Source organism: Halichoeres trimaculatus, unplaced genomic scaffold, assembly GCF_033239565.1.
Source record: "Halichoeres trimaculatus isolate MK-OKI-2021-1 unplaced genomic scaffold, fHalTri1.1 fHalTri1_scaffold_1, whole genome shotgun sequence".
Taxonomy (NCBI): Eukaryota; Metazoa; Chordata; class Actinopteri; order Labriformes; family Labridae; genus Halichoeres; species Halichoeres trimaculatus.
The window spans coordinates 31528673-31555679 of record NW_027437179.1 but is presented as its reverse complement, the minus strand read 5'-3'; the positions used below and the strand labels follow the sequence as shown (position 1 = coordinate 31555679).

Here is a 27007-nt window from a genome sequence, read left to right as displayed (position 1 = left end):
TGAATAAAAGTTTAATCACAAAAATACATTGACCAATATAATGAAAATGTACTAAAATGTACTTTAATAATCCATAAAAGCTGGAACATCATTGACAGAAAAACACAAGAAGCATTATTAGAGTTGGTTTAGTATAATATATTTCAGCTTCAAGAGACATAGAAATCAATCCTTATTTTTTCCCATATTTCTTCTATAAAAGACCCATTTTTTTCTGAAGCATTATTATGCAAAAATGGCATTAGAATATATTATGGGAGCTATGAAATCCCAGTGACTGAGTATAAAATTAAGTCACATCAGAGAGAGATATTCGCAGAAGAGAAGTCCATGAACAACAGGGCGAACAAAGAAAAAATATATATAATAAAATAATAATAATACATATCATAGACCTTGATCTATCATCACTGACATGACAGGCATGGAGAAGAGGTGTATGGCTATAAAAAATTTCTCACTTTTCCACTTGATTTCACTTGAAAACATCTACACTTAATAACTGATGCATTTTTTCATGCTCGTTTTTGAAGAATATTTATAATCATACAACTAAAGAGGTCAACTTCCATGTCGTTCAAATACGATATTGATATTGAAAAAAAAAAGATGAAAAATACTGAAGTTCTAACTTTCCTTCTTTAAACGCTGTTAATTTTCTTTTTCTTTAACTGTCAAAAACTGAAAATACAGGAGGGGGCTGCTCTCTGGCCATGTAGGCGGCTCGTTGACACATTTTTTCTAGCTTTTCAGAGGCTTTTATCATCATCATCATCATCATCATAAGTTTGTGTTTGTTTGCAGAAATGGAGACTGTCCATTCAGGGTTCACACTGAAAACTGAGACACAGAGGAAGGTCCTCGGAGGCGAGAGTCGTCTCTCTCGCTTACTGTCTTTCTTTCTCTCTCTATACTCTCTCCATCTCTCTCTTTCATGTAGGTGGTCCTCTTCTTTGATAGGAGCAGTTCAGTCAGCTGATTCACCGTTTATGGCTGATGGAGGTTTGAGGGTGGGGGTGGGGGGGCTGTTGGAATGCTGGCACGTTCCAATCAGGGCAACAGTTCTTCATTACAGCATTTCTGCAAAACAACACAGCTGTTATGAGTCCCTCTTTCATGTTTTTAACCACTATTTTCATACAGCATTAATATGTCTACAGTGCTCTCTAGTGGCAGAAGGGTGGCATTGCATGGGGAGGAAAAAAAAAAAGTAAAAAAGACCGATTTAGGCCAGTTTACAACAAAAAAAAAGAGGAAATAAATGTGAGTATTCACTCCAGTGACACTCTGAAACTAAACTTTTGTATATATGATCCTCAAAAAAGACACCACAAAAGTGTGGAGGTGTCTTAGAGTATATGATGTGCATGTTTATGGTGTAAGAAAGTGTAGGCAGAGAGTTAATGAACAATAAAGCAGATTCTGGACACTTCACCAGAGATCCCATCAGTGGTCCCTCATTTACATGTTCAACCTCAACACATGCAAACCACTAAAATCTGGACAAAAACTGCTGAAATAAGGAACTGAAAGTAACTAAACTAATAGAGCATGTTTCCTGGTATCTACTGCCGACTGTTCTCTCTGGCACACATACAACTGAATACATACAGAGGCATACAGTACAAAATGATGAGAAGAATACAAAGACCGGAACCTCTTTAACTAACGTTTAGAGCTACCAATGCTACATGAATGCATAACAACATGCACTATTCTAGCTGTCACACTAAAAAGTACAGAAATGCGCATGGCCCATGTTCAACACAGATTCATACACAGGTATGTTTGTTCAAATTAAAAATAAATCCTAACTCATTAACTTTAAACTATAAAATGAAACTTCAAATTAAAATCGGAATAACCACTTTTGTTGGTCATTTTGGTGTCAACCTGTACCAAGACAATGTGGAAATATCAACAAAATATAAGAACAAACAGGAAGAGTAGGAGTCCCAAAACTTCTCAAAACGGACCTCAAAAACGAAATGGTGCCAGATAATAGCGCCCCTCTGCTGTTGTTATCCAGGTTTAGTCCTCAGGGTCTTGTCTCAACAATCAATGTGAAAAACGGATCAAAAATTATTTCTTTGTAGGGTATAAATATAATATGCTATATAATGTAAAAATAATATAATAATATAAATTCAATGTTACTTTTATTTAAACTTTTACAGTAAGGGATGAAATATGCTGTTGTAAATAGGTTTTGACACTGAGGGGACTTTGGCGACCCTCCCCTGAATGGTCTCAATCTCTACTTAAAATGAAATGACGGAACTTGTGTTAATGAGATCCATGAGAAATAAAGATGTGACATAAGTGACAGAAGAATAGTTGAGTCTGCTTTGTTACAGTGCAGTAACTGTTCATTGATATATCCATTAAAAAGTTTCCATATGGAAGCTAAGGTAAGTACTGCTGTAAACCATGTCAAAACAATTAAACAAACAAAAAAAAAACCTTGGGGGACCTAAAGTAAAATGTTCCAAAAAGTCTTTGTACATTACATTTAATTTCTTTCATCCGTATGTGACAGCTCTTTCTCTCCATCCTGTCTTACTTTGCCCAACAGCCCTTGATACTGACACGGACAATAGATTGTATGATAAGTTATTTAACAAAGTAAATCAGATTATTAAAAAAAAAGGCAAAATGTCAAATATGTTTCCAATACTCAACAAACAGGGTTTTCATTTTAAAGCTAGGTCTCTATTTCTTCATAACACCAGTCTTTTACAGTCAAGTCAAAGCACAGCTGGTGAGGCCTGCAGGGAGAGAAGGAGCCAACGATGATGAAGAAGTCAACTCGGCTTACAACTCCTCTCTCTGGTGATTTCAAGGTGTTTCAGGCTAAAGAAAGTTCAAGACAGCTCTGTGTGGATTCTTTTCTACTGTTCTGCTCGGAGCATCTGAGCAGCTGCCAGGGTTCACACAGTCCACTGATCCTCCCTCTGAGCTATGTGAGTCAGTCTGATGAACTCCTGCGGGATTCTAACTCAGACCACAGGTGTAAAGAGGAGGATATCAGTCTGCTTCCTTTGTGGACCTCAGCCTCCACTATCCTCTAACCTGAAAGATCCACCAGCTGTGTCTCAGCCCTGAGGTTTCTTTTTATATTCTCATATTGCCTGTAGTATACTCATACAAGACAGTTCAAGAGAGTGAATCATAAACTGTATAAAACATTGACGTAGTCTCGCCGACATCACACGTCTGTTTCTGAAACGGAAAATGAAGCACATCGGCTATAGCGGCCATATTGGTAGTGGCAAGGGCTTCGCCTGCAGCCATAGGGCGCCTGTCGATCATGTGACCCTCAGCTGGGCCTCTAATTGGGGGAGCTCGCGATCTTAATATCCTCCGAACGGCCGAGTTAGACAGAAGACGTTTTTTGAACCAGGCTTTAACTAGGTTAATTTCTGCTTTGAAGATGGCTTTTTTTGGCTTGGTGTGTAAGTGACTGCCGCTACTTCCGGAGCCAGCCTCAAGCGAACACTCGAGAAACAGCAGATTTTAGCACTTCCGCTTTGTCTCATATTCCCAGACTGAAGTTTGCCGCTTGGAGTGAATACTTCTCCCTTAGTGACATAGCTCTATTGTTGAAACATGACACCAATCAAACTTTGTAAACTTAGTTTGTAGTTTGGTGTCCAGATGGTGAGCAGACTTTCTGTTTAATGTTACTCACAGCCCGGTGCTCTCAGACATGTCCAATAGGTTAACGTTAGTGAATCCTGGTTTTGTCCAACCAGTGCTCATCTACCAACTCCAACCTCACCAAGCAGAGCGAGTCAGACTCTTCGTTTTATTGATAGACTTTAAGTTTGAACCAAGGGGAAACATCCGGTTTAGAAAAATGAAGCCTATGCGGAAGCACTAAAAGTTGCTGTTCACCGAGAATCCGCTTGACGCTGACTGCAGAAAGACTGGAAGTCATGTACACACCGAGCCAAAAAAAAAATACTATTGCGGCATCAAAAAGCATATTTAGAGCCTGGTTCAAAAAACGGCTTGGGATCTCGCTATTGGTACACACTGTACGGTGGGTGAATGGTTTTTTTTCTAACTCTGCAGTTTAGAAGTTATTAGGATTGTTTGATCGTCCAATCAGAGATAAAGCTCAGCTCATACGATGACGGGCGCCCTGTAACTATTAAAGAGGAAGCTCAAAGCCAGCATCACATCCAATGTGGCTGCATCAGCAGATTGGCTTCATGTCACGGTATCAGGAACAGATGGGTGACACTGCGGAGACTACGTCCATGTTTTATACAGTCTCTGGTTTGAACAGACCACTGCAGCACAGATGCTGCATGTGAGCTGTAAAATCTTAACCTGTGTTTTAGCTTGTGCTCTATTACTTCCCTGTTTAGCTGTCTTCTGCTCTTCTGTCCTTTTTTTGACAAGCTTCAGAGTCCACTATTACAGCAAAATTAATTAATTTTTCCTTTTCATCAGAGAGGACAGATCTCGCTTTTCACTGTTAAATTTGTCAGGCAGCGTGGGACTTATTGATTTAAAGTTTGAAAGAAGATCTGAAGCTCACTGAAAATGTCTCACACAGTTAAACACTGATGTGGAAATAGGCTGTGGGTAGGAGCCAAAACTAATCCTATATCCAGGGGGCATAAATCACAACACTAAATAATAAAGGTTTTCAAATTAAAAGTAGCAAAACCTCCTAACAGGTTCCAGGGTGAAGCTGCTGCCTGACTCAGTGAACACAGTGAGAGTGAAAACCAATGACTCAGTAGGTCAGCAAACCAGAAAAGGGCCATGTTGTGTAAGGTAGACTGTCCCATTAACTCTCCCACTTGCTGTGCTGTCCGAGGCTGGCACCGTAACCTCCCTCCCCTCTCTCTGTAGTGTATGATCCAGTGTGTTGGGAGCTGTGGAACAGTGGCGCTGTAATCCCATTAGTGTTGGTTCATTGGGCTGGCCAGCGTGTGAATGTGGGGGTGCTTGAGGGAGTAGACAACGCCCCAGGGCCTGACAGAGGCCCCACTCTCACACACACCAAAACAGTAACTGACCAACACAGATGGATTCAGACGAGGAACGCAGTGGGTGGTTCAGCGGCCCTGGTGTCTGGGCCGGCACAATGGTTCTGTCTGTGACGCTAATCCAGTGTTATCGGTAATATCACCATTTTATTTCCCCGACAATGCCAGATAAAAGGGACTGAAGGAGGTGGAATAAGATCTGTGCTGCTTTCTAAGCTTTGCTAGTTTTCTAAAAACTAAAGATTTTGTTCCGACAACATTTCTCAAAGTGTGTAAACTGTGATTTTTAAGACTTCAGAGGAACAGACACTGGAAAGTCTCCTGTGAAGTGTAGGGTTGTTCAGTCACACCCATTTCAAGTTTTTAACAACAAAGAGGCCCTTAACTCAAACCAGACCCACACATTTTATGTGTCACCTCTGCTTTAGGGAAGGAACATTACTTCAGCAAAGATGAAGCACAAATAAGCAGCATAGTCTACTTTTTGCTTTTGGTTTTTGCATGCAACACGGTCTCATTAGTCCTTCTAAACTTTTATTTCTCATGATGAGAGATGAATCCATCGAAGACAGAAGCTACCACCCCCCTCATATGACACTGACTGCCCTGATAAAAATATGAATGCAAACAACAACTGAGCATCAGTTTATTTCACTGCACAAAATGATTCAGAATCAATAAAGGAAGAAATCCAAACTTTAGAAAACAAATGCATGGTGAGGTGTAAAGCTGATACAGTGAAGAAATGTGATGATTCTTTCAAAGAAATTGTTGCCCCTGCTCTGTAGGTCAGTTAAAGGACAGACCCGCTGAATATGCTACAGAGTTAGCTTGTCGCTTAAGGACATGTCATCAAAGTCTACACCTTCAGAGATGACAGCTTGGACAAAAATCCTCCAGTTTAAGGACAAAGTGTCACCACTTATTTTGAAAATCCTGTTGCTCACTTGTCTCAGTGGAGGCCACACACAGTTTTCTTAACCTTCAGACAGTCACAGTGTGCACAGAGACTCCTGAATGAGCCATAAATACAGGAGACCTTGGTTACCACTAGGGATGAGTCATGAGTCTAGAATATTCAAATAGCCAATAATGTTTTTCACTAACTTTTTTTCTACCTTATCAATATCATATTTGACATTATTTTTACTTGGGCCGAGCTTTAATAAGGTACAACTGGCACACCATGGCTGAACAATACGCATTCACTGCTGTGGATATTTATTTTTAATATTCTGCCTGGAAAGAACAACTACAAGTCAGCATTAAAAACCCCCTTGTGGGTTTTGAGGAAATTCTCCTTCACATTCTCATGTAACTACAGAGTATAATCATACTTCCTAAATTATTTGTGTGTGCGACTGTGTGTGAGTCTGCATAAAATAAAATGAAAAAAAAAAAACAAGAACAACAACATGCTTCACTATAAGCAAAAACCTCTTAGTGCAGCAGTTTTCAGGCAACACTTTGTGTCCATTTTCTCCCTGCTGTGTAGAGTTTCCAACTAAAATTCAAACAAAAACCTGGGAAAGACGAATCTGTTTAATTCAGCCAAAAAAACGTCACTTTTCTTAGAAAAAAAGCTTTACTGTTTGGAAATACTGAGGCCAGACTTAGTGCTCCCATGTGAGGCTGAAAACACATCATGAGATCTCACAAGATTTACTCAACTGACTGAACCTGAACTCATCTTTCAGATGGAAACTTTCCACATCGGGCTGGAAACATTCTGACGTTGACTTTCTCAGTTGGTGAGGGAAGGGTTAACTGGGGTTAAATCTCAGGAGCTCATGATGACCTCTAACCTATGGTGGGTTCTATGTCAATGTGACGAGATGCTAAAATTAGGAGAGGGTGGTATACTATGTGTACTGTGAGATTTCTGTCTCCCTGCAGAGACCTCATTGCAGGCACTGGTGGTGGTAGTTATAAATAAGACATAATCACATGGTAAAAGTAAAGTTTCCATCACAGAGGTCTTCTGCATTTTATGCCTTTATGCATTTTTCAGCACTATATAGAATCTATGTTTGTAGACCAGAGTGTGATCAGCCCTCACCTCGCAACTCTCAGTGCAGGACAGACAGAGTGATCAGTTTTCTCTCCTAAAATGCACTCATGTTCAATATAAGTCCTCTGATGCGGATGTTTCAAAAGGTTTTGTGCACCTTGTTGCTATTCTGTGCCCTTAGTTTTGAAACATCATTAACAACAAGCCTACCTACGTGAGGCTCACCTTTCATGAGAGCAAAATCACAAATGGAGGCGATACTGCATTGACTTGTAGATGTGAGTACATGCAGGATCAATGCCCGACCTTATCTGTTGCATTTTATAGCTTTTAGCCCATTTTCATTTATTGTTTGGAGTGCATTTCTCCTATTTCACAGTCTTTCTTCTTGTGTCTTTTAAGCTCGAGAAACTCTTAAGCCTCTTCAGTGACTATTTGCTCTTGGATTTTTTTTCTTTTCAGCCAATGCAATGATAGTTAGGACAACAACGGCTCCACCAAAATGTTCAAAGTAGCATCAACATACTGTTCATCTTCCAGTATGAATGCTAATTGACTATTACATCATTTATGGTAAGTATTCTGACTGAAAATAAAACCTTACTCTTGTTTTAAGGGGAACTAACAGGAACTAGAAACTTGGTTTACGTGTGTTTTCTTGCTTCCTCATCATCAGTATCCAGCACAACTGTTAAAAATATGCTATGAACTGAAATAAAAAAAAGAAGAAGTGATTCTAATTTCCTGGGAAACAACCTGAGAACCGGTCAGGATTTCCTCAGACGTGACCAGCTGCTGCAGTCTGCTAAGGTCTGCATCTATATCCAGTCATCACACAGTGACTCACTGATTTATTAAACAGCACAGAAATAAAAAAAAATGCTAATTAAAGCCCTTAACACTGTCGCAGGCTGACTAAGGGGATGCTTACCCATCCAGAAATGTTTACTGGTTTTGGAACAGCATTTTAAAAATGACATTCAGGATGACAAGCGCTGTTTTTTCTTGAGCGACAACACATGGAGTCCCACACAAGAATGTGACGAAAAAGCAGTTTGACTGACTGGTTGTCACATGGAGCACTTCCTTATCGGAATAAGACGATATTTATAACCTACGTTGCAGACATTACTCTGCCCTGAATGCCAACTAGTTCCAAAAAATCAGAAACTGGGCGCAGTTTGATTCATCCAGGTGGGATCCTGTGTTAACAAGAGCTTAATTTACTGAGGAGAATCAGACCTAGTTCTACTGAAAGTTATTCCTTACAACTTTTTTTTCCCGTCATATTTGTAGTACCCCTGCCTGCCTGGAAGGGGAATCTGTCTCCAGATTTTACCTTCCAGGTTTTAAGCTTTATCTTTCATTACTCAAGCTCTTTTTTGCAGAGCTCAAGACAAGACCAAAACTACTGTTGACAAGGTGTTGTATAAAGCTTTGTACATAAATCTAATGACTTTGCTGCTGGCAAAGAAACTTGTAACAAACTATGACTGATGTAAGCAGCTTTATCTGAGGTGACATAAAAAGATCAAAGCTATTGCATAACACTAATCAACCTTAAGGCTAGCGTATGCATAGTGACAAGAGACATATGTCAGCCACTGGGCCTTTATGACTAACACTATGTGTTATGAAATTTTAGACTCACACACACACAAACACACACCTGGCTCAGAGCTGCTGCAGGGGCTGGAGGGGGTCTTTAAAGCAGGACACAGTTGGATTTCTTTTTTGCCTTCTTCTTTTCCACTGGCGTTTTCCTATTTATCTGTCTGACCAGGTCATAGAAGATCTAAGAGAGACAGAACAGAGAAAAATAAAGATTTATCTTTGCCACTGGTAGAACTATTGATTCTTTTTCATGCAGCTTTTGACACATTGATTCATAGTTTTGACAACAGTGAAGCACTTTAAACTACCAGCAACTTAAGTAAACAACAAATCTACTGTTTACCCAAAACAAAACTCTAGTGAGGTTACTGTATCAGCATTTAAATTCAATACTGTGTCAGTCGTTCAGGAGTAGCTACTTCTAACGTGGGCAGCTGAAACCAGAGCTTTGTTTCTAAGCATACTCACATCGAGGACGTTGATCTTTGACTTTGCAGAGGACTCTAAAAAGGCACAGTGGTTCCACTGTCTGGCCAGGTTCTGGCCCTGCTCCTTCCCCACCACACGCTCATCCTCCAAGTCGCACTTGTTCCCCACCAGGATCATTGGCACCTGAGGGAGAAGAGAAATAGAGTTAGTATAAGAAACAGTACCCCCGTAGCATCCAGCAGCTGGTATATGTATCTTAGAGGTTGCTGCTGCTGTGCAAATTGAAATTAAAGTTGGAAAAAAATAGTTTCACAAATTCATGAAAAAAATACATCAATCAACACATGAGGGCGAATACATCATAGTACAGAAAAAAATTCCAATTCAACCCAAGTGACATTTAGCTTATGTGGAAAGAAAGAAAGAAAGAAAGAAAGAAAGAAAGAAAGAAAGAAAGAAAGAAAGAAAGAAAGAAAGAAAGAAAGAAAGAAAGAAAGAAAGAAGAAAGAATGAGAGAGGAAGACAAAAAATAAAGACAAAGGAAAGACACAGGGTCATTTGAAGAAGACGGTAGAGAAAGTATCAGTATGGCATATTTTCAGTGAAGGTTTAACTCAAGTGGATACTCAGTGTGAGTGGACCAATAATTACTAACAGCTAATAGTCTATTAGTGCTCATTTGAAGGCTGGATTAGATTGTTACAAAGACAATCAATGAAATCAATCCATCCCCCAGGGGAAGAAGGAAAAGTCATTTTGGTTACACAACAGTCACAGAGGAGGTTTAAAAATCAATAGAAAATTGCAATGAATGCAATTTTTGGTTTAGTTTTTGGAAAAGGAAATCCTTTTTAACCAGGACTTAAAGGAAACCCGCAGAGAGAACAACCACTGACAAGAAGTGCAGATGGGTTTGGAATCTCCCGAATAGCCAACACTTCTGCTTTTCGTGCCCTGAGTTAGCTATTTCAACAGCCAAGGTCAAAAAAACAAAAACCCTCAGAGGAAGAAAGAATTTTCTGGCCACAAACTTCAGCTCTAACTGTCACAGTGGGCAAAGATGGGGCAGCCAGGGTGTCGGGATGCGTCTCATCCTGCCTGCTGTTTCCTGACCGGCTATCTAGGGAGCACGCTGGACCCGGAGGAAGTCATGGCAGCCCCGCCCAAACCGGGATAACATCGCTTTCCTTCCTGAATGTTTTCGAACATTTCAGCTGGATTCCACGCTCCGGCTGCTCTCTGGAATTACATGATAGTGCGAGACTGTTTGTTTGTGTGTGTGTGTGTGTGTGTGTGGGAGCTCGCCTGCACTCAGCGTGCAGTATACTTTCAGGTCTCAGCTTAGTTTTACTATACCACCCACATTTAAAAAGTATTGACGACAAAAAAAGAATGATGTGGTTTTCTGAGCTTTGGAAAGGCTTACAGGATACTTGTGTTTTTGGTACAGCTTAGTAATCAAGTAGTGGTCAATTCTGCATGCAGCACAACAGTCCCTGATAATATATCTGAAAGAAGATATATATTTGTGGTGGGCCTGCAAGTAACAAATCAATGCATGGGAAATCCTGCTTTCCCTGCCTTCTTCTTGTCCAGAAAACAGCCTCCAGACGTGTCTTGTGGATCTGGCAAAACTGGATATTTGTAAGCAATATGCACCAACACTGACATGCACAAACTTGCTTAAAACTACCCTCTCCCACCCGAGAGACTTCTGTTCAGAGGTTGCAGTAAGGCTGTCAAAAAGTGCCCCAGAAAAATGTCAACGTTTGAAGGCCTGGAGTGTAAATCCCTGGCTCTTTTTTTCTCTCGCTGGGCTGAGGGGCAGACGACAGGAAGCTGCGATGTTTAGATTAACCCCATGGAGGTTGCTGCTTGATGTTTGATATCCAAACAAGCCCTCGCTCTGGGCTGCTGAACGACATTTCTCCCATGGGGTCCTGGGAGAACCAGTGGTATGCCCTCCCAACACAAACTCTGAGCCAAGCTGGGATAAAAGGGATGGAGGGAGAGGGAAGGAAGGATGGTAGGATGAGAGGTATGCAAGGCAGAGAAAAATGTCCAGTGTCAGCAGCAACACAAGGCAGCATTAGCCTACTTATAGAATCCACGCAGCCCACAGAGAATCTGTTCAGACGTTGTTAACATGCTACAGACAGGTCCTGTCCCGCCCACAGAGGCATGCTGGAGACTGGATTGTTGGGAGCACAGAACAGGGGGAGTATAGAGGGAATGAATGGAGCCAGTCGCTGCAAATGGAGCGGTGAGTCACAAACATGGAGTCAGTCGTTAGTAGCATCCAAGTCACACAATCAGAGACGTAGATGGCCTAGAAAAGTCATACGACCTCTCTTACATAAGAAATGTGGAAGGAAGTACGGGAAGTGAGCTTTTAATACACCATTGACTGCTCACTTACTTTATTCTTCACTCACAACCACTTTTTAAAAGACTGTGGAATTTTGGCCCTACTGTGCTCAATACATAGCCTTAATGAGCTTGGCAGTTGTAAGTAGGTCTGTACATTTTGCCAGCTTTGCAGCAAATGGTGCGTGGAAGAGCTGAGAATGAGAACAGCTGTAGCTGCAACTACAATGTTTGTGATCACTTAGAAAGCTTTCTCGGAATAAGAAATAAGTCCTCATGCTTGGAAAAAAAGGACATTTCTAAGCATTTCCTTTTGTTGAGCATTCCTGCATGGGGCTAAGGAAGATAAACAGATGTCACAGCTTGAATCACGAAAGACTGATTGCTGACAGAGCAGAGGTAACAGCCAGATAGGAGGAATTGAAAAAGGGAGCGTGCTTTAAGAAGAAAAGAACGTTAACTGTTTTTTAAAGGAGCCACTGATCCTGTGATCCATCTGTTAGCCTGAAGCTAACCTCAGCTCCCTCACCGCAGAGACTCTAATGAAGCACCACAGCCTCACAACCCTGTGTGCTTTTGATGAGCCGAGGCTTTCTTTACACATCATCCCTGACAGTCCAATCACCCGCACTGAGCGCCAGACCACAGTCAGACCGCAGGACCAGCCGTGGAAGAGAGGAGGCAACAGGCGATGAAAAGGCCAGTCAAAACAAAAGAGCACAGGAGAATACTGGCACAGATAGAGGCAGAAGAGATGGAGTAGGAGAAAGATGGGTAGAAAACACTTTCACGCCAGGCTGCAGAGGAGATGGTTGACAGGGAACAGAGAGGGAGAGTGAGTACGAAGGAGAGAGAGAGGGTTATGGTAACATTCGTTCCCTCCAGAGATCACCAAAAAAGGGCATCTTAGATCCTGCTGACATACTATCTGCTCCAACCAGAGAGGGGATGGAGGGCTTACTCACTCAGCAGCCTCACAGTCTGACCAGAGATACAGAAATATGGAAATGTGCTTTTGACAAACAGCACACTAATGAGATGACACATCCGATTTCTATTTGTGCTGTCACTGATCCAAGCCGAAGTCCAGCGCATGAGGGGAAAACCACTCGGCATGAGCAGAAAGCAAGAAAAAAAAGGATGAAAATGCATCACAAAAAGAATTTTCTCTTACTTTTAACAAAGTCTAAGTCTGGGCTGTGGCTCTGTGTCCGTGATAAACACAGATGAATTAATCAAACCACAGGGACGCGCTTGACGCTAATCACAGCCAATGCTAGGCTACGAAGGGTAAACAAGTCTCACTAAGTGCTTTCTTATTGTTTTTGATCCAAAGACAAAACAAGAATAACAGTGTGACACCATCTGCATTATGTGGAGGTAATACTAATTTGTGGTATAAGATCCAGTGAATAGTGTTGAATGGTAGCCATAGCAACAGTGCAATCTGGTTCTGAACAATGTAGGCGGCTGAGAACACGAGGCAGTGATAACCTTTCTGTACTACTTTCAACTGCGTGTCTCCACAACCCATTCAACCCTGTGAAACAAAAAGCAACATTAAACTTCGGTGTGACCACGGTTTACTCACATCTTCTGTGTCCTTTACTCGTAGAATCTGTTCTCTCAGGTCCTGCAGGTCGTTAAAGGTGGACTGTGCTGTGATGGAGTATACCAGGGCGAAGCCTTGGCCATTCTTCATGTACAAGTCCCTCATTGCTGTGAACTGCTCCTACACAGCAGGAAGGGAAAAGAAAAGGCTCTGAAAATGCTCTCTGCACTTAAAGTAATACTGTAATATAACTCAAGTTAAAACATGTTGCACCCAGGCCAGTAAAAATTACTCTTTAGAAAGAGAAGACCAGTAGGTATCGTTATGTGCATCACGAACAAGTACAGAAGATATTCAGCCTCTGCTGGTTTGACAAGAGCTAGTGGCAAAAAAGTCACTGGTCGAAGCTGTTTCAAAAAGCCAGAAACAGCTTTGAATGGTGCAACACCAGAATTCTCTGCTGTCTAAGAGGGATGCAACCTTATGAAACAGATTTAGATTATCTTGTTCATACACATTGGGGTATTCTTGTTTCAAATTTATGCACCAAGAAGACTGAGGGTCTGCAGCCATCTATGCTGTGAGACTGTGCAGGGTTTGGAGCATTAACATGCTGATGTTCAGTATGTATATCTTAAAGGTGTGTTTTTTTCCTACTCAAGTTGACACAAATGACATCAAAGATGATTATTCAGCAAATCTTTTAAATTCCAACTTGATTCTGTCTGAAGCAAGAATTTTACAGTTGACAAGGGTTGAATTATTGGAAGAAAAATGTAAAAAGGTGCTTTATCATATTTAGGATATTTTGTTTTTATTAATTTAGGAGAGCCATTAATGTCACAAGTAGAGCCTGACCGATTAATCGGTTGGGCCAATTAATCGGGCCGATCATGCCTATCACCGATTAATCGACATCGGCCAAAATGTAGGCGATTATAAAAATTTTTGCTCCACAGAGATTCTGTCGGTCCTTCTCCTGTGTGTCTGTGTATTGGGCTGCACACTACCCGAGGGCCCGCCCCCACCGTCCACCATTATAAAATGTAATACTATAGAGTGGCGTTTTAACATCATGTTAGTTGCTTTTTTGTGAGATAAACAGAGATAAATGTTACTGTTAATTTACATGTCTACCATTATCTAATGTAAGACTATAATACGGTGTTTACAGTGTGACTTCTTTATTTATTGTGTTTACAGCTTGTTCGTATTTATCACTGGTTAACCCTACAGTTCTTATGTTGACAGTTTTATAATTTAAGTTCCTTGTTTTAATTTAATAGTGTTCTGTCTCTGTCTTGAATCATATGGGTATTATAATGATTTGTGATTATATACAGTATATATCCTGTGAATATCAATGAATTTATTATATATATATATCAGCCGATATATTGGATATCGGCCGATATATTGGATATCGGCTTTTTTTTAACCCCCAGTATCGGCATCAGCCCCCAAAATACCATATCGGTCGGCTCTAATCACAAGTCCAACCACTCTATAGCTTCTTGACTTGAAACGCATGCTCTAACCAAAAGGCTCCAACAGCGACCCAGAGATTTACAGATCCCAGCAGTCAACATTGTAATTTGTCACTTAGAGACCTATTCAGTTTTGACTGTGCACTAATTCTGTGAACCATATGGCTTTGCAAAGAAGGCTACCTGATTAGAAATATAACACATTTAGAACTTTAAAAAGTTGTTCAAAACATTTTGAAGCCCACAAGTCAGACTACTTGATATTCTGCAACATGTGCTGCAGACAGAGAGAGAGGTGTGAAAGCCCCTTTTTGTTTATAATCTACATGATGACACCAATTTTTAATCAATGTTCTGTAAGGGATATCACTACACTGCTGCATATCACACAACACATGTATGCTGTTGAAACTAATGATATCAGTTTAACAACATATTGAAGAGGTTTTGGTTTAAACAGTGATGACACAGGAATATAATTAAAGGGACATGCATTATAAATTGATAAGAGCAGGAATTTTGCACCACATATTCTAACGATCGGTCCGACAGTTGTCAAGACATTCATTCAAAGGTACAAATGTCAAACTCATGGCAAAAATATTTGTTGAATCTTTTCAGTCTGGAAGAAAGTGTTGGACTGCCCAACCAGCATTACAATCCAAATGTCAGCGATCAATACAGCAACGCAGGGGTCCTAATAAACAGCCAAACAGGGCATCAACAGAGATTTCAGAGGTGTGGAGGTCACTTACTGTGCCTGCTGTGTCGAGAATTTCAAGCATACATTGCTGCCCATCTACCTCCACTTGCTGTAAGAGAAAATTTTCAAGTCAGGGGCACATAATGTTTCTGGTACTGCAGACAATAAAAACAAAAGAAACAAAGAACCCAAAGGGAGAAGGAAGACGAGAATAAATGTAGAGGGGGGAAAAAGAGGATAAAAAAAAGAATGAGAGTCAGAAAAACAAGAGCACAATATCATGACATAAACCTGCAGAGCAGCTGCTAACAATCAGCTCATTCCTCTCCCCCACTCTGTCTCTCCCTCTCCCCCCTCCAGGGACACTCACCTTTCTGTACGAGTCTTCTATTGTAGGGTCATATTTTTCCACAAAGATTCCCTGTACGAACTGAACTGTCTGCAAGAGAAGACACAGAGCAAGCGCACATCAGCTCAATGTGACCTCTGTGCCACAAGAACAAAAACATCCTGAGCGGCAGATACGGCCAAAGTGCCATGTTTCCTTGATGTGTTACAATAACAGGTCTGTAGGATATGAAAGATGTGTATGATGTTGCCAGTCAGGAAGAAGAAGGAGCTATTATTGTTGTTTAAGGTCACATTAAAAAGAAAATAAATGAGGGTCTAAGTTTGGACTGTGCTAATAGACGATGCTAAATGGTTGGTTTACATTAAGGTTAGATGAGTTCAGCTGATTATGTGAAAGGTGTAAACATATCAGCGTGCCAGTTGGAGGGATTAACCTGACTTCGACACCTGGCAGAAATTAGCTTAGCAGACGCTGACAAGCCATACACATTATGACCCCTTGAAAACACAAATATCAAAACAACAGCCGTCTACTTCTTAACGTTTAAGTTTCATCTTCTGTCTCCCCATGACATAAAGACACAGTTCACTACAAAAACTCTGGAGCAAAGAGAGCTTCCTGCCGTTTACATATCCAACAAAGCCGTGAGGAAACACACAGCAGAGGTGTTAAAGAGTTAGAGTCGGGGTGGGCAGGAAGGAGTTCAGGAGGGGATACTCACCAGAGCTGACTTGCCCACACCTCCAGAGCCTAACACCACTAGCTTGTATTCACGCATGGCGGGTTTGCTTCACCGGACAGCCCAACAATCTGCACTGAACAAATGAGGGGAAGGGGGAGCAAAATAAGACACAAAATGAGAACAGTTCAAGAATCAAGTCAGAAAAACAAACGAGATCTAACTTTTTAGTCCCAAGCCAAACAAAAGGTATTTTCCCACTCCGCTCTCTGAGATTTTCCACTCCAGAAAGGAAGGATTCTAGTCATTCCTGGAGGTTATGGACAAGAAGAAGCACAACAATGGAGGGAACACCCATAAGTGGAGCTGCTTCAGGGTGGAGGAGGTGAAGAGTATGTGACCCCTCTTTAACACAAACCAGCTGTGGTGTGTGAGTGTGTGTAAGGGGGACTAAAGGGGAGAGGATACGTGGAGCTGGCAGATATTCGTCCTTATGACACAATCATCTGGCCTTCACACACCAAAACACACCCTGCTGTCAGATGTTTGAGACACTCACTCATTACAGCTGTTGTAAAACAGAGAGATGGAGTCAGTCTTTTTTACCAACTAATAACAGAAAACAGCTGAGGGAAGTGGAAACAACGATGGGGAGGATATTGTGAAATCGCTAGAATATCCCTTTAAGGGACGCAGAGGCTTCGGAGTGCTGGCACGCACGGTGGCGTTAAGTCGGTTGGGTTAGCCAAGTGGGTCACTACAAGTTGGGTTACAGGGATGAAGAGACGGCTTCACTGAGGTTGAGCTGTGGCTGGCTGAGGGAAGGGATTTCTGCTTCTCTGCTTCAAACCAAACCAAGTTTTCAAAGAGGAGTGTCTCACCGTTAGCTTTCCTGTGAAAATGATCAAGAGTTCAGAGCGAAACGAGTACCAAGCAATTCTAAAAAGGCTTTTTAAGGATTTTTCCAAGTTAATGAAAAACCTGATTATGTTTGAAGCATGCAGAAGTACCACAGGCCTTTGGCCAAGAGGTGCATAGATTTGCTGACAAGACAAAAACAACTGGGCTAAGACGATGACATCTGGTTGTTTTAATAGTTCTCAAATACCAGCTTTTCTAGCGTTAAATTATCTATACTTCTTATCCATACTTATACAACTTTTACTAAATCTTTGCCCACCCGAGTGATAACCAATGCGGAAGTTCCAAACAGCTCATTCTGCTCTTGCTTTTGACTTTTGTTCTAAGCTCCCAGTACTTTCTGGCCACAGTAGCAGGGCCCGTGCTAACCAAGGTTAAAATAGTTTTGGATTGATCATTATAGTTTAGTTTTAGTTAGTTTTGACATTTTTTTTCCATTACAGTTTAGTTTTAATTAGTTTTAGAGCAGGTATTCTAGTTTTTATTTAGTTTTGATTTTTGCAACAAGGCTTAGTTTTAGTTTAGTTTCAGTTTTTCATACGTTAATAACCAGGTGCAGGATTCAAAAAGGTCAAAGTAAATATTTTGTAATACAGTTTATTTTCCAGTTCAACACAGTGCTCACTGATCAGTCAATGCTCGTACTGAACTGTTGGCTGCTGCCTTAAACACAAGAAAATAATATAAACTGAATATAAAAATATAAACATAAATTATATAAAATAATGTTAATATGAATTAAATAAAAATAATAAAAACATGAATTATATAAAACAATATAATATGAGCTTTAATAATTACAAACTTGGACTCACTAACAATAAAGTCTGACTCACATGAAATTAAACTATTACAGATGCTCTAATTCATTGCTCCCCTACGTTTGGTCGCAGCACAGCGCACAGCCAGTCAGTGCAGTAAACAAGCACGTCCCAGTACGCCGCTGTGATGGTGCCGTACGGCACTGACAACAGCCGAAAACTGTCGTAAAATTGGTTGGGAAAATGTGTCGGATTAATTTAAATCCTAAAGGCGATTAATATTGTCAAAAACTATAACTAAGGACATTTTGTCTTTAATTTTAGTTAGTTTCAGTTAGTTTTGTGAACACAAGATACAGTTTTAGTTTACTTATCGTTTTTGCTTTCTTTTCTAGATTTTATTAGTTTGCGTTAACTGCAATGTATTTAAAATTTTAGTTTGCGTTTTTAGTTCCGTTTTAGTTAACTATTATAACCTTGGATGTGGCACCATTTAAAAGGGAAATAAACAGAATTTCCAACAGTACACCCGTTAACTGCTAACAAGCATTTTTACTACCAAGAAACAATCTACCAGACAAAAAAGAGTCTAACACCATGTCCAGTCATTACACAAATGGGACCATTAGTCATACCATTATGGAAGGACCCATTTGGCTGTAGCATTAGCCACATGCACAACTGCCAAAAATTCGCAAATTAACTAATTGTGCCATGAAAGCGAGGCTGATGTAGAACGTCATAAGTCCAGGATCCTGGAAAACCACTATCCCACAAATCTGAACTGTGTATTTACACTCTGTATGAAGAGCCATAAAAATGAAATGTTGTCTCCTAAATCTAAATTTGCTGTTTATCGCCACATCCTCATACTTTTTTAAAAGTATTCATTTGATCTCTGGATGTCTGATCTCTTAGTCTTGAATGGTAATACACGAGTATGCCGTCTACCATCTTTAAAACAGCCTAACAGGTGCAGTAATCCTGCCATTGGCGTAGGTAACGGTGGGGTCTATCGGCATTAAATTTACCAAACGGTTTTCAGTTTTGTGTGGACAACAGGTCTAAATGCAAAAAAGAAAATGCAGTTTCCCAAATACCTGGCTACGTTTGGACATAGTCTTAATGCTCTTTTGGGGTATTAACCTGGCTCATGAATAGTACCAATTTTTCTTGCCACCATAAGTACAAACGGTACATTTTCATTGCTGATTGCTCGATGTGCATACAGACCCAGATTTCTTCAACTGACTATGATTTGGAAACTCAAGGGTTTGACTTTTGAGTGGTGGATTGAAAGGAGCACCATTTGACATTAAGGCTGAGTGAAAAATTGGCTTATGTTAAAATAAAGTCTTCAGGAAGACATGATAGCTCTGCTTGCTAATCAATCCTTTTAGCAAACTCTTAAAAGTCTATTTGCTGCCTTCCAAGGAAGCAAACACTCCCCTCCTACACTTCTTTTTACACCACTGCTGTCAAAATACTCAGTGGGGCAGCCTGGACTAAGGACCTCCAACTTCAAAAATAAGCAGTGACCATGTGGGACATGAAGCCTGGAGTGTGAATAATTCATACTCACTAATCCTCTACACACAAGTTCTCCAAGTGAGATTAGGGAGGAGTCCAATGGGAGGGAAAATAAAAGAACGGAGCCACACGAGAGTTAGCAAACAGTCCCTGCTGCAGCTCATGTAAAGATTTGAGTAAAGAGTCGAGAGCAGGCACAGTGTCACATATAAGATGTCAGGGAGACAATGTCATACTTAGATTTAGGCTAGGCCTCGCTTGTCAGCTGTCCACATGTCATGGCTCTTGTATGAACATGGTGGGTTGACCCCTGCTGAGACAGATAATGTCAGAATTGCTTTGTGACAGTGGCTGTTGGATTATTATCATGTAATGGCTTCAGGGGTTGTCATGGATTTTCCTTCTGTTTTTCATCCTTAAATATCCTATGGTTGTATCAAGACGCCCTGTCTCCATCCCATGTGTGAGACATCTTGAAAAGTGCTTGGTGTATCTTACCATTTTCAATTCCAAAGAAAAGGTAGATTCTTTTCTATTAACACACTGCATAGGAAGATAAAAAATTCTGCCTGCATTAATAAGGAATTAGTTTGTGGTGTTAGCATTTCTGCTGAGGAGGCATGATGTTTCAGCCTTCTGATTTCAGTTCTCTTCTAATCAAAAAGTAGTTATGTTTGAGTTCAAATGTTTGGCCCAAAGCACCTGAATTACAGCAGTCGTCTTCCTATAGCCTTCGTATTGGACTTTCTCTAACAGCACTTGTGTTTCCAAAAGTCCATAAATGCTCTACCAGGCAGCATCAAGCTGAAAGACAGGCAACAGCCACCCAAGACGCAAATTCATTCATCACAGGAACTGATGGGCTTCCCTGTCAGGATGCTCACTAAGATGAGGGAAATACTCATCAGGCAAATTAACGTTTACACAGCGAGCACAAACTTCATAAATGATGAATATCAGGACTCGACAATGACGGTTTACTGTCTACAATGTTCGTAGATTATCTGTATCTTCTAATTATGTCTCATCCCATGTGTGATCCATGAAAACTGGCAGACTATTCCAGAAATTTACCGTAAAGTTCATCGTATGTCAACAGATACAGACCAGCGCTACAAAGCCCAGCTTTGGATAAGTGAGGAATTAAACTTGCACTGCATAAATTGCAAGTTTCCATCAGTTTCAGTGAAACAAGTGTGACAAGACGTGTAGTTATCTCCTTCAGGATATTTTAGCTCTGCAGAGCAAAAGTGCACAGACCTACCTGCATCGATGACGCTATACACACACAGTTGTTGTAAACACAGAATAAAGTCAAATATATCTGTTCTATGGATCGTCCCTTTGACACAATATTCACTTTAACTTTTTGAGTCTGTATTGAACTGATAATCCCTTACATAAAAGCAAACTAGAGCTGAAACGATTCCTCAAATGGTTCGAGGTACTCGATTACAAAAAAAACTCGAGTAATTTTCTCCACCTCGAGGAATCATTTAATTTTAAAAAAGATCAAACAGTGGTATTTCAAATAGAGCTGAGGCCATATTAAGAGAGATTTCAGACCCCTCAAGCTACCTCTTATACAAACTAGCGACAAATCTAGCTTCTTTTCTGGAGTTTGGAGACTAATGGGTCATTCTACGAAATGGGTGCCATTTGAGTCCGCAACATTTGATGAGATGTACAAGGCACTAAAATGTGTCAAAGTGTGTTTACAAATTTTTGAACTACCAAAGTGCTCTTATTGACATGCTGTATTAGATAATTCTATTTCTTAAAGAGAAAAATTTTCATTTAAAAAATAACTGCTCCTTAACTAAACAAAAATGTATTTTATCCTATTACTCGATTAATCGATGGGATTTTCAGTAGAATACTCAAATACTAAAATATTCGATAGCTGCAGCCCTAAAGCAAACCATGTTCAGTGACACCTAACATGAATAAAATGCTGCTCATTGATCAATTAAAAAATGTCCAAATGAGCTCTTATCTGATACTTGAGATTGGGACATACCTGGTGTATTTAATGCTCAATGAAGACAGGGTTGTGCCCGATGCCTCCCAGATCACAAACACAATCCTTCTCAAATTATGTGAGCTCACAGATGAAGCTCAAACTTCATGTTCAAATTGAAATTGTCAAACAACATCTGTCTGCTTTGAACAGACAACCTTGTCATAGAGTGTAACCTTTTTGAAATCAGGAACATGACCTGAAAAGCATGCTACTGGTTCTGACATTAAATCTATAAAACTTGAAGAAAAAATACACACCACACTGGTCCTGTCTGCCTACACACCTACACACAAACACACACATGCAAGGCCATTTAAGGATATCTCTGTTTAAAACCAAACCTCTCTGTTTCCACTTCCACCGACAACACACTGTCATTCCCAACAAAACAAACACTCAGCTGCTGTAACTCTGCTCTCGTAGTAACCCCAGCAAATAAGGAGCGAGGGAAAGCCACATGCCACAGAAAACACGTTCCACTATGACATCACTGCATCACTCACCCTCTACAGCCAAAGGTATGTATCCATCTAGGGCTGGAAGTTGGACGAGGTGGCGGTTTTCTTGCAGGGATTTTCAGCAAAGTGTCTGGACAGTAAAAGTCCCACTCTAGAGGACACTGAAATTAGAGAGCAGCTGAACTACAGCGCACAGGATGGACTACTTCCTTGTCTAAGTGAAGCTTATCTGACAGCAGTGATGCTGTCAAAGCGCCTGACTCAGCAGGGCGGTTTGATTGATAGGTGCCCTATGTATCTTCCAACTCGTGCGGTTGTTGAAAATTGCACACATCCGCTGGCAAAGCTGGTAGCACGTTAACACTCTTAGGCCATTTTCTTCTCATGTGTATGTTTGTTGACTGACATGACATTTACTGGAGCTCCAGTGATAACAAGAGTCATACATTTGAGGTCAAGTTGGGAGAAAAGAACAGCATGGGTTAGGTAATAGTTGTTCTGATGGAGAGTTTCTCAAATGTGGATAGGCTTCTTCTTACTCATTACCTCTTTCACTACAACCACAAGCTCACATCACTTCTTCACAATGATCAAAGGCAGAAAACCACTAACTTTAGGGGGAAAACCAAGAAACTACACAGAGTAGAAAACCTGTCAAGAAAACTGCCTAAGGGGGAAATGTGGTGACACTTTTTTAAAGCCAATTTGTTTCTTACTGATGTCTTCTCATTTTCTGTGAAAAGCAGACTGTCTGGAGTGAAAGCTGAAAAGACGAGACAAGTTTCACAAGGTGAGTTGAATTAAGGAACAGCCACTGAAATGAAGTCATGTCAAGCATGTATACATATTCGTATTCTATTCCCTTCTTCAAACTCACTGATGGATTTACTGCCTCCAAAAATGAGGTCATATTTTGATACCTCTTCTTTATTTTCTGAAAAGGATGCACTGATCTGATCATGGTGTTGGGTATCAGTCCGATACAGATGCAAAAAGAACAAATACCTGTAACAACGGGCTGATCCATACGACTCAGTTTCATGCTCTTCTGAGCTTACAACAACCATTTGCATGCCCTACGTTCCATATACAGGTGGTTGTTATTTTTGCTAAGCAGAGATAAAAAGCATCAAGGTAGAGAAGTGTAGCAGTGCAGTATTTTGAAAGTATTTCACACATGTTTTGCCCACAACCTTGTCAGCAACTTGCAATGTGTGCAACTTCAATTAATGGTACCAGTTTCTCAGTCTCATATGGTGAAAACAGGCATTATCCTATTTAACATGTTTCTTTCATTGTATACATAATATACTCGAAGATTTCCCATTCATGAAAGATTGACTTCTCAAATTCACACAACTTTTAGAGTTATGACTGAAACTGTTCCTTATATGTTTAATTGAATTATTGCCCATAGCCACATTAAAAATGTAGGCCTGCTCAGCTGACATACTGTGCCCTAACTGAGATTGGCAAGCAGTTTAGTTCATCAAAACTAATTGGAAGTATACCAATTCCATCCTGTCTCTACATCGACCTGTAATTAGTACCAAATTACAAGGTACTTTAAAGGAAAACTTCTGAGGAAATCAAGAATTTACGAGCCTGTAAAATAAACTGTTAACCACCAACACTTCAACAGTAGCAGCGTTTTCTATGTGGGTTTTTTAAGAGGTGATCTTCACGTGTGATGAGTGAAACTGAATCAAGTCAGCCAGTCACATTGAGACTTGTGAGTAATAAGGATGTCAACAGTTGAAAGATTTTTTTTTCTGTGATCTCTCTGAAGACAAAGTCGTGCATGATCTTCTCCACCAAAATTTAAACTATGGGAGTCAAAATGATTCAGAGATTAGGACTTCTTATCAGGTTGCATAGTTTTACATCGCTCAACTTCAACCCTGAATGCCCCTGTGAGTCAGAAGAAAACTGCAGCCCACTGCACTGAACTTTGCAGTGACTTAATTATGACAAAGATCTGTAACTGACAAACACCATCAGTGCATCTGTGCCGGGGCCTTGACCTGCTGTAACCACATCCTCTTTCCAAAGTGCAAGGCGGCTTCATGCTGATAGGATGGAAAAGGAGTAGCTACCTTACAAAAATAGTCCCTTCCAGTCTCTGTTCCTTTTTAAGAGAACAAACGGCCAGGTTGCTTAAAGAGGATGATCGTAGGGGGAAAAGTGGTTGTTGTAGCCTGTGAACAACAATCCAAGACATATTGATTTTATTTTTAAACTAATATCACAACGTATATATATTACTACTATTAAATTCGACAGGTCGTGTGTTGATAATTTAAGGATGAGCACACACCTTTCCTGTTTCACAACACTCTCCCCTGCAGCACAAATTACTTTACAACCAGCTGGCACAAAGGCTTGGACCGAGGCGAGAGAAAGTCATTCCAGCTCCTGAGTTATCTCACTGTGGATCTACCTAATTTGCTTACGGCGGCAGCATATGCTTATCACTCCAGGTCATGCTAAGTCCCTACAATCTGTGGCTGTGACTGCACCACAGAGCTGTAACTAACGCTCTTCCGTCCATGTATGATTGGTAAACCGTTAGCTCTCGCAACATTAATCAAATTCCGTTCAAATCATAAACCCGCTTACAGATAAATCCCCTGGAATACCATAATCTTTAATCCAGCCAACTGAAACTCGCGTCTGTCCGTATACAATCTAGCTTCACACTAGCAACAACGCTAAGTCCCGTTATCAAGCTCGTTAGCCGCTAACTAGCTAGCTTTAAGTGCCTGCGTCACGGTACACACATACTGCACGCGACAAGTTCGCCTAGACTCGCGTCAGCCAAGCCTCGTTGGTTACTTGTTGTCATAAATAGAAGAGTCTCTTCAATCCAGAAAGCCTCCCCATGATCTTTTTACTTGTTACTCACCCACAATTTTCTTTACATGTATGATAATGATGGAGGTTAAAGAAACAACTGTGATAAAGTAGCGCCGCAAGCCTTGTACGCATGCCGCATGCTTGAAGCAGCGAGTCGGTCGCTCGCAATACACAACTGATGGGGGCGACTTTAACACCGCGTCGGTTCGCTTTCAATTGGAATACAACATCAGGCCACCGACGCTTCACAACCGCTAGCTGCGGCTCGATAGCACGCCAGCTAGCTAGCCGACACATTCCTTTCCTCGGCGTACAATCAAAACACAGCTATATTATCAGAAACACAATGCAATCACACACAATACACATCTCGAACACCATCCACACCCGACAGGACACATATCAGAATGCACTCATGGTGAATTTGAACGGAGAAAGACACAGCAGATTGCTAGCGTTACCTGCCCTTCCGCCTGGCCTTGACTAAAATGGGAGTGCTCACACACTCCGTTTTGTACTTGCGGACAATTCTTCTTATTTGTCTAGCCGCTATGATATCCGCTATGCACTCCGCTGTGTCTGCTGACTATCCCGCATGTGTGGACGTAAATTGCTCCAATGTAAAAGACTCATTTGACCGCGTTTAGCATGTAGTAAAGTTTGGCATTTCCACTCACCGTTTCTCGCTCGCTGTCTCTCGCCGCTCCGCAAGTGTCAGTTTGCCTCCGGCCTGTGTGCGCAGCTGACGTCACTCCGACTATTTCTCATTTTTCTTAAAAGGGCATGACACATTGGCCAGTCGACCCGCATCATTTCCATCATAACGGACTTCACAGAAAGGATGAGTGTCCAGAAAACTTACACAATATCACACACCCCTGTTTATAATCATTGTTTCAATATTTGTCACATCAGTTACACATGGTCCCTGGAATTATTTTTAAACATTTTGTCACCAAGGAGGAGGCTAAAATGTGACAGATAATGAGATAAAAAGTATTATCAATACTGGTCATCAACACGTCATTGGAAAACATATCTAAGGTTATCAAGTCCATGCTTGGAACTCACATCCCACAGTTCATTTGTCTATCATTTTTTATGTCTCTAAATTAAATGTTTTAGACTTGTCTGAGCAGGTGACAAGTCTTTTGAGAAGAAGCCCAAGTCCGGTCAATATTGAACCCTCACAAATACTGCACATGCTCAAAGTTGTCTGCACTTTTTACATTGTTACATGTTAAGATCTAGATCTTTGGTAGGTGATCTGAGTTGTTATTTTTGTCAGTCCACTTGGGTTTTGCATCTGTAGAGCCCTTTAAAAATCTAAGATGGAATAAGAGTGGCATACAACATTTATGCTTTCATGAGTTTCCATGCTGTTAATTTAGTTCCAGGACAAGTTGAAAAGGTTAGTCCCCTAATAAAAATGTGTATGGCCAAATCAAAATGTTTTCACTAATATTTATGATATGGTGACAATGACAACATGGTAGATGTGTCATAGTCTCATATACATCTTTAATTTATTCTGTGCGCCTATCCCTAATAGATTTGCCCTCTTATGTTATTTTGTGTGAATTGATCCTTTTTCTAACTTTTTGTCCTTTGAAGTATTTTTTAAATTAGAATTTACATCCAATCAGTTTTATTTCCATCTCATTATGATGGCATTCTTGCATTTCCCTTGTAGTGCATTGACACAGCTGCTGTTGAACCCTTCCCCTTGTGATTGCTGTTTGGATTACAGCCTTAAGGAAAATGTGTTAAATCCTCTGAGTAAAGTTCCAGCTTAGGTCAATGTAGAAATTTTTGTCAAGCTTCCATTCTCTGTAAGCAATATTCAGAAAAAAAATATTCTCCTATTGGTGAAAGTGCATTTCAGTTTAAACTACATTGGCACTTCGAGCTGTAAACATTAGTTGATCAATGTAGACACCCAACCATAGAAAGTAACTTACAACAAGTTTGATCATCTGTTGATTGTTCCAAGAAATAGAAACAATGATTTCAGCCTCTCAGGCGAAGACATTTCACCCATTTTTAGTCCATCTGCAACTTTTTAATGTTAGAGGAAAAACCAATGAATGCTTAGTACGGCTGAAAATTGCCAATTTATCTAATGTGATTTGACAAAATTCTGACACTATATCAAACCTTTACAAATTAAAAATGGATTTCTTTTTAACTTCTTTCCTGAAGCAGGGTCTCGGTATCTTGGTATTTAAATGAAAAGCACCACCTTTTTCATGAAATGT

General features: G+C 40.5%; 1 protein-coding gene across 4 annotated transcripts; it reads right to left on the bottom strand.

The window, feature by feature from the left end:
• Positions 1 to 377: 377 nt before the first annotated feature.
• Positions 378 to 25564, bottom strand: LOC141788523 (ras-related protein Rap-1A-like). Of its 4 annotated transcripts, none has more exons than XM_074667354.1 (8): positions 25427 to 25564; positions 16243 to 16331; positions 15540 to 15608; positions 15222 to 15278; positions 13019 to 13159; positions 9100 to 9243; positions 8687 to 8812; positions 378 to 1080 (listed from the first exon to the last, which is right to left on the bottom strand). In XM_074667354.1, exons 2-7 carry the CDS (start codon positions 16297 to 16299, stop codon positions 8723 to 8725), a joined length of 558 nt encoding a protein of 185 aa, XP_074523455.1. In that variant the 5' UTR covers positions 16300 to 16331; positions 25427 to 25564; the 3' UTR covers positions 378 to 1080; positions 8687 to 8722. The 4 variants fall into 4 exon arrangements, with proteins under 4 accessions (XP_074523455.1, XP_074523463.1, XP_074523472.1 ...); XM_074667362.1 differs by having other exon boundaries at positions 16243 to 16336; positions 25427 to 25534; XM_074667371.1 differs by lacking the exon at positions 25427 to 25564 and adding an exon at positions 25211 to 25329 and having other exon boundaries at positions 16243 to 16336.
• Between the last annotated feature and the right edge of the window lie 1443 nt (positions 25565 to 27007).

Coding starts and splice junctions, on each gene's coding strand:
- LOC141788523 (XM_074667354.1), bottom strand. CDS start 16,299: ATGCGTGAATACAAGCTAGTGGTGTTAGGCTCTGGAGGTGTGGGCAAG. Junction 15,279..15,539: donor TAGAAGACTCGTACAGAAAG/GTGAGTGTCCCT, acceptor TTTCTCTTACAG/CAAGTGGAGGTAGATGGGCA. Junction 9,244..13,018: donor GAGTAAAGGACACAGAAGAT/GTGAGTAAACCG, acceptor CTTCTCCCTCAG/GTGCCAATGATCCTGGTGGG.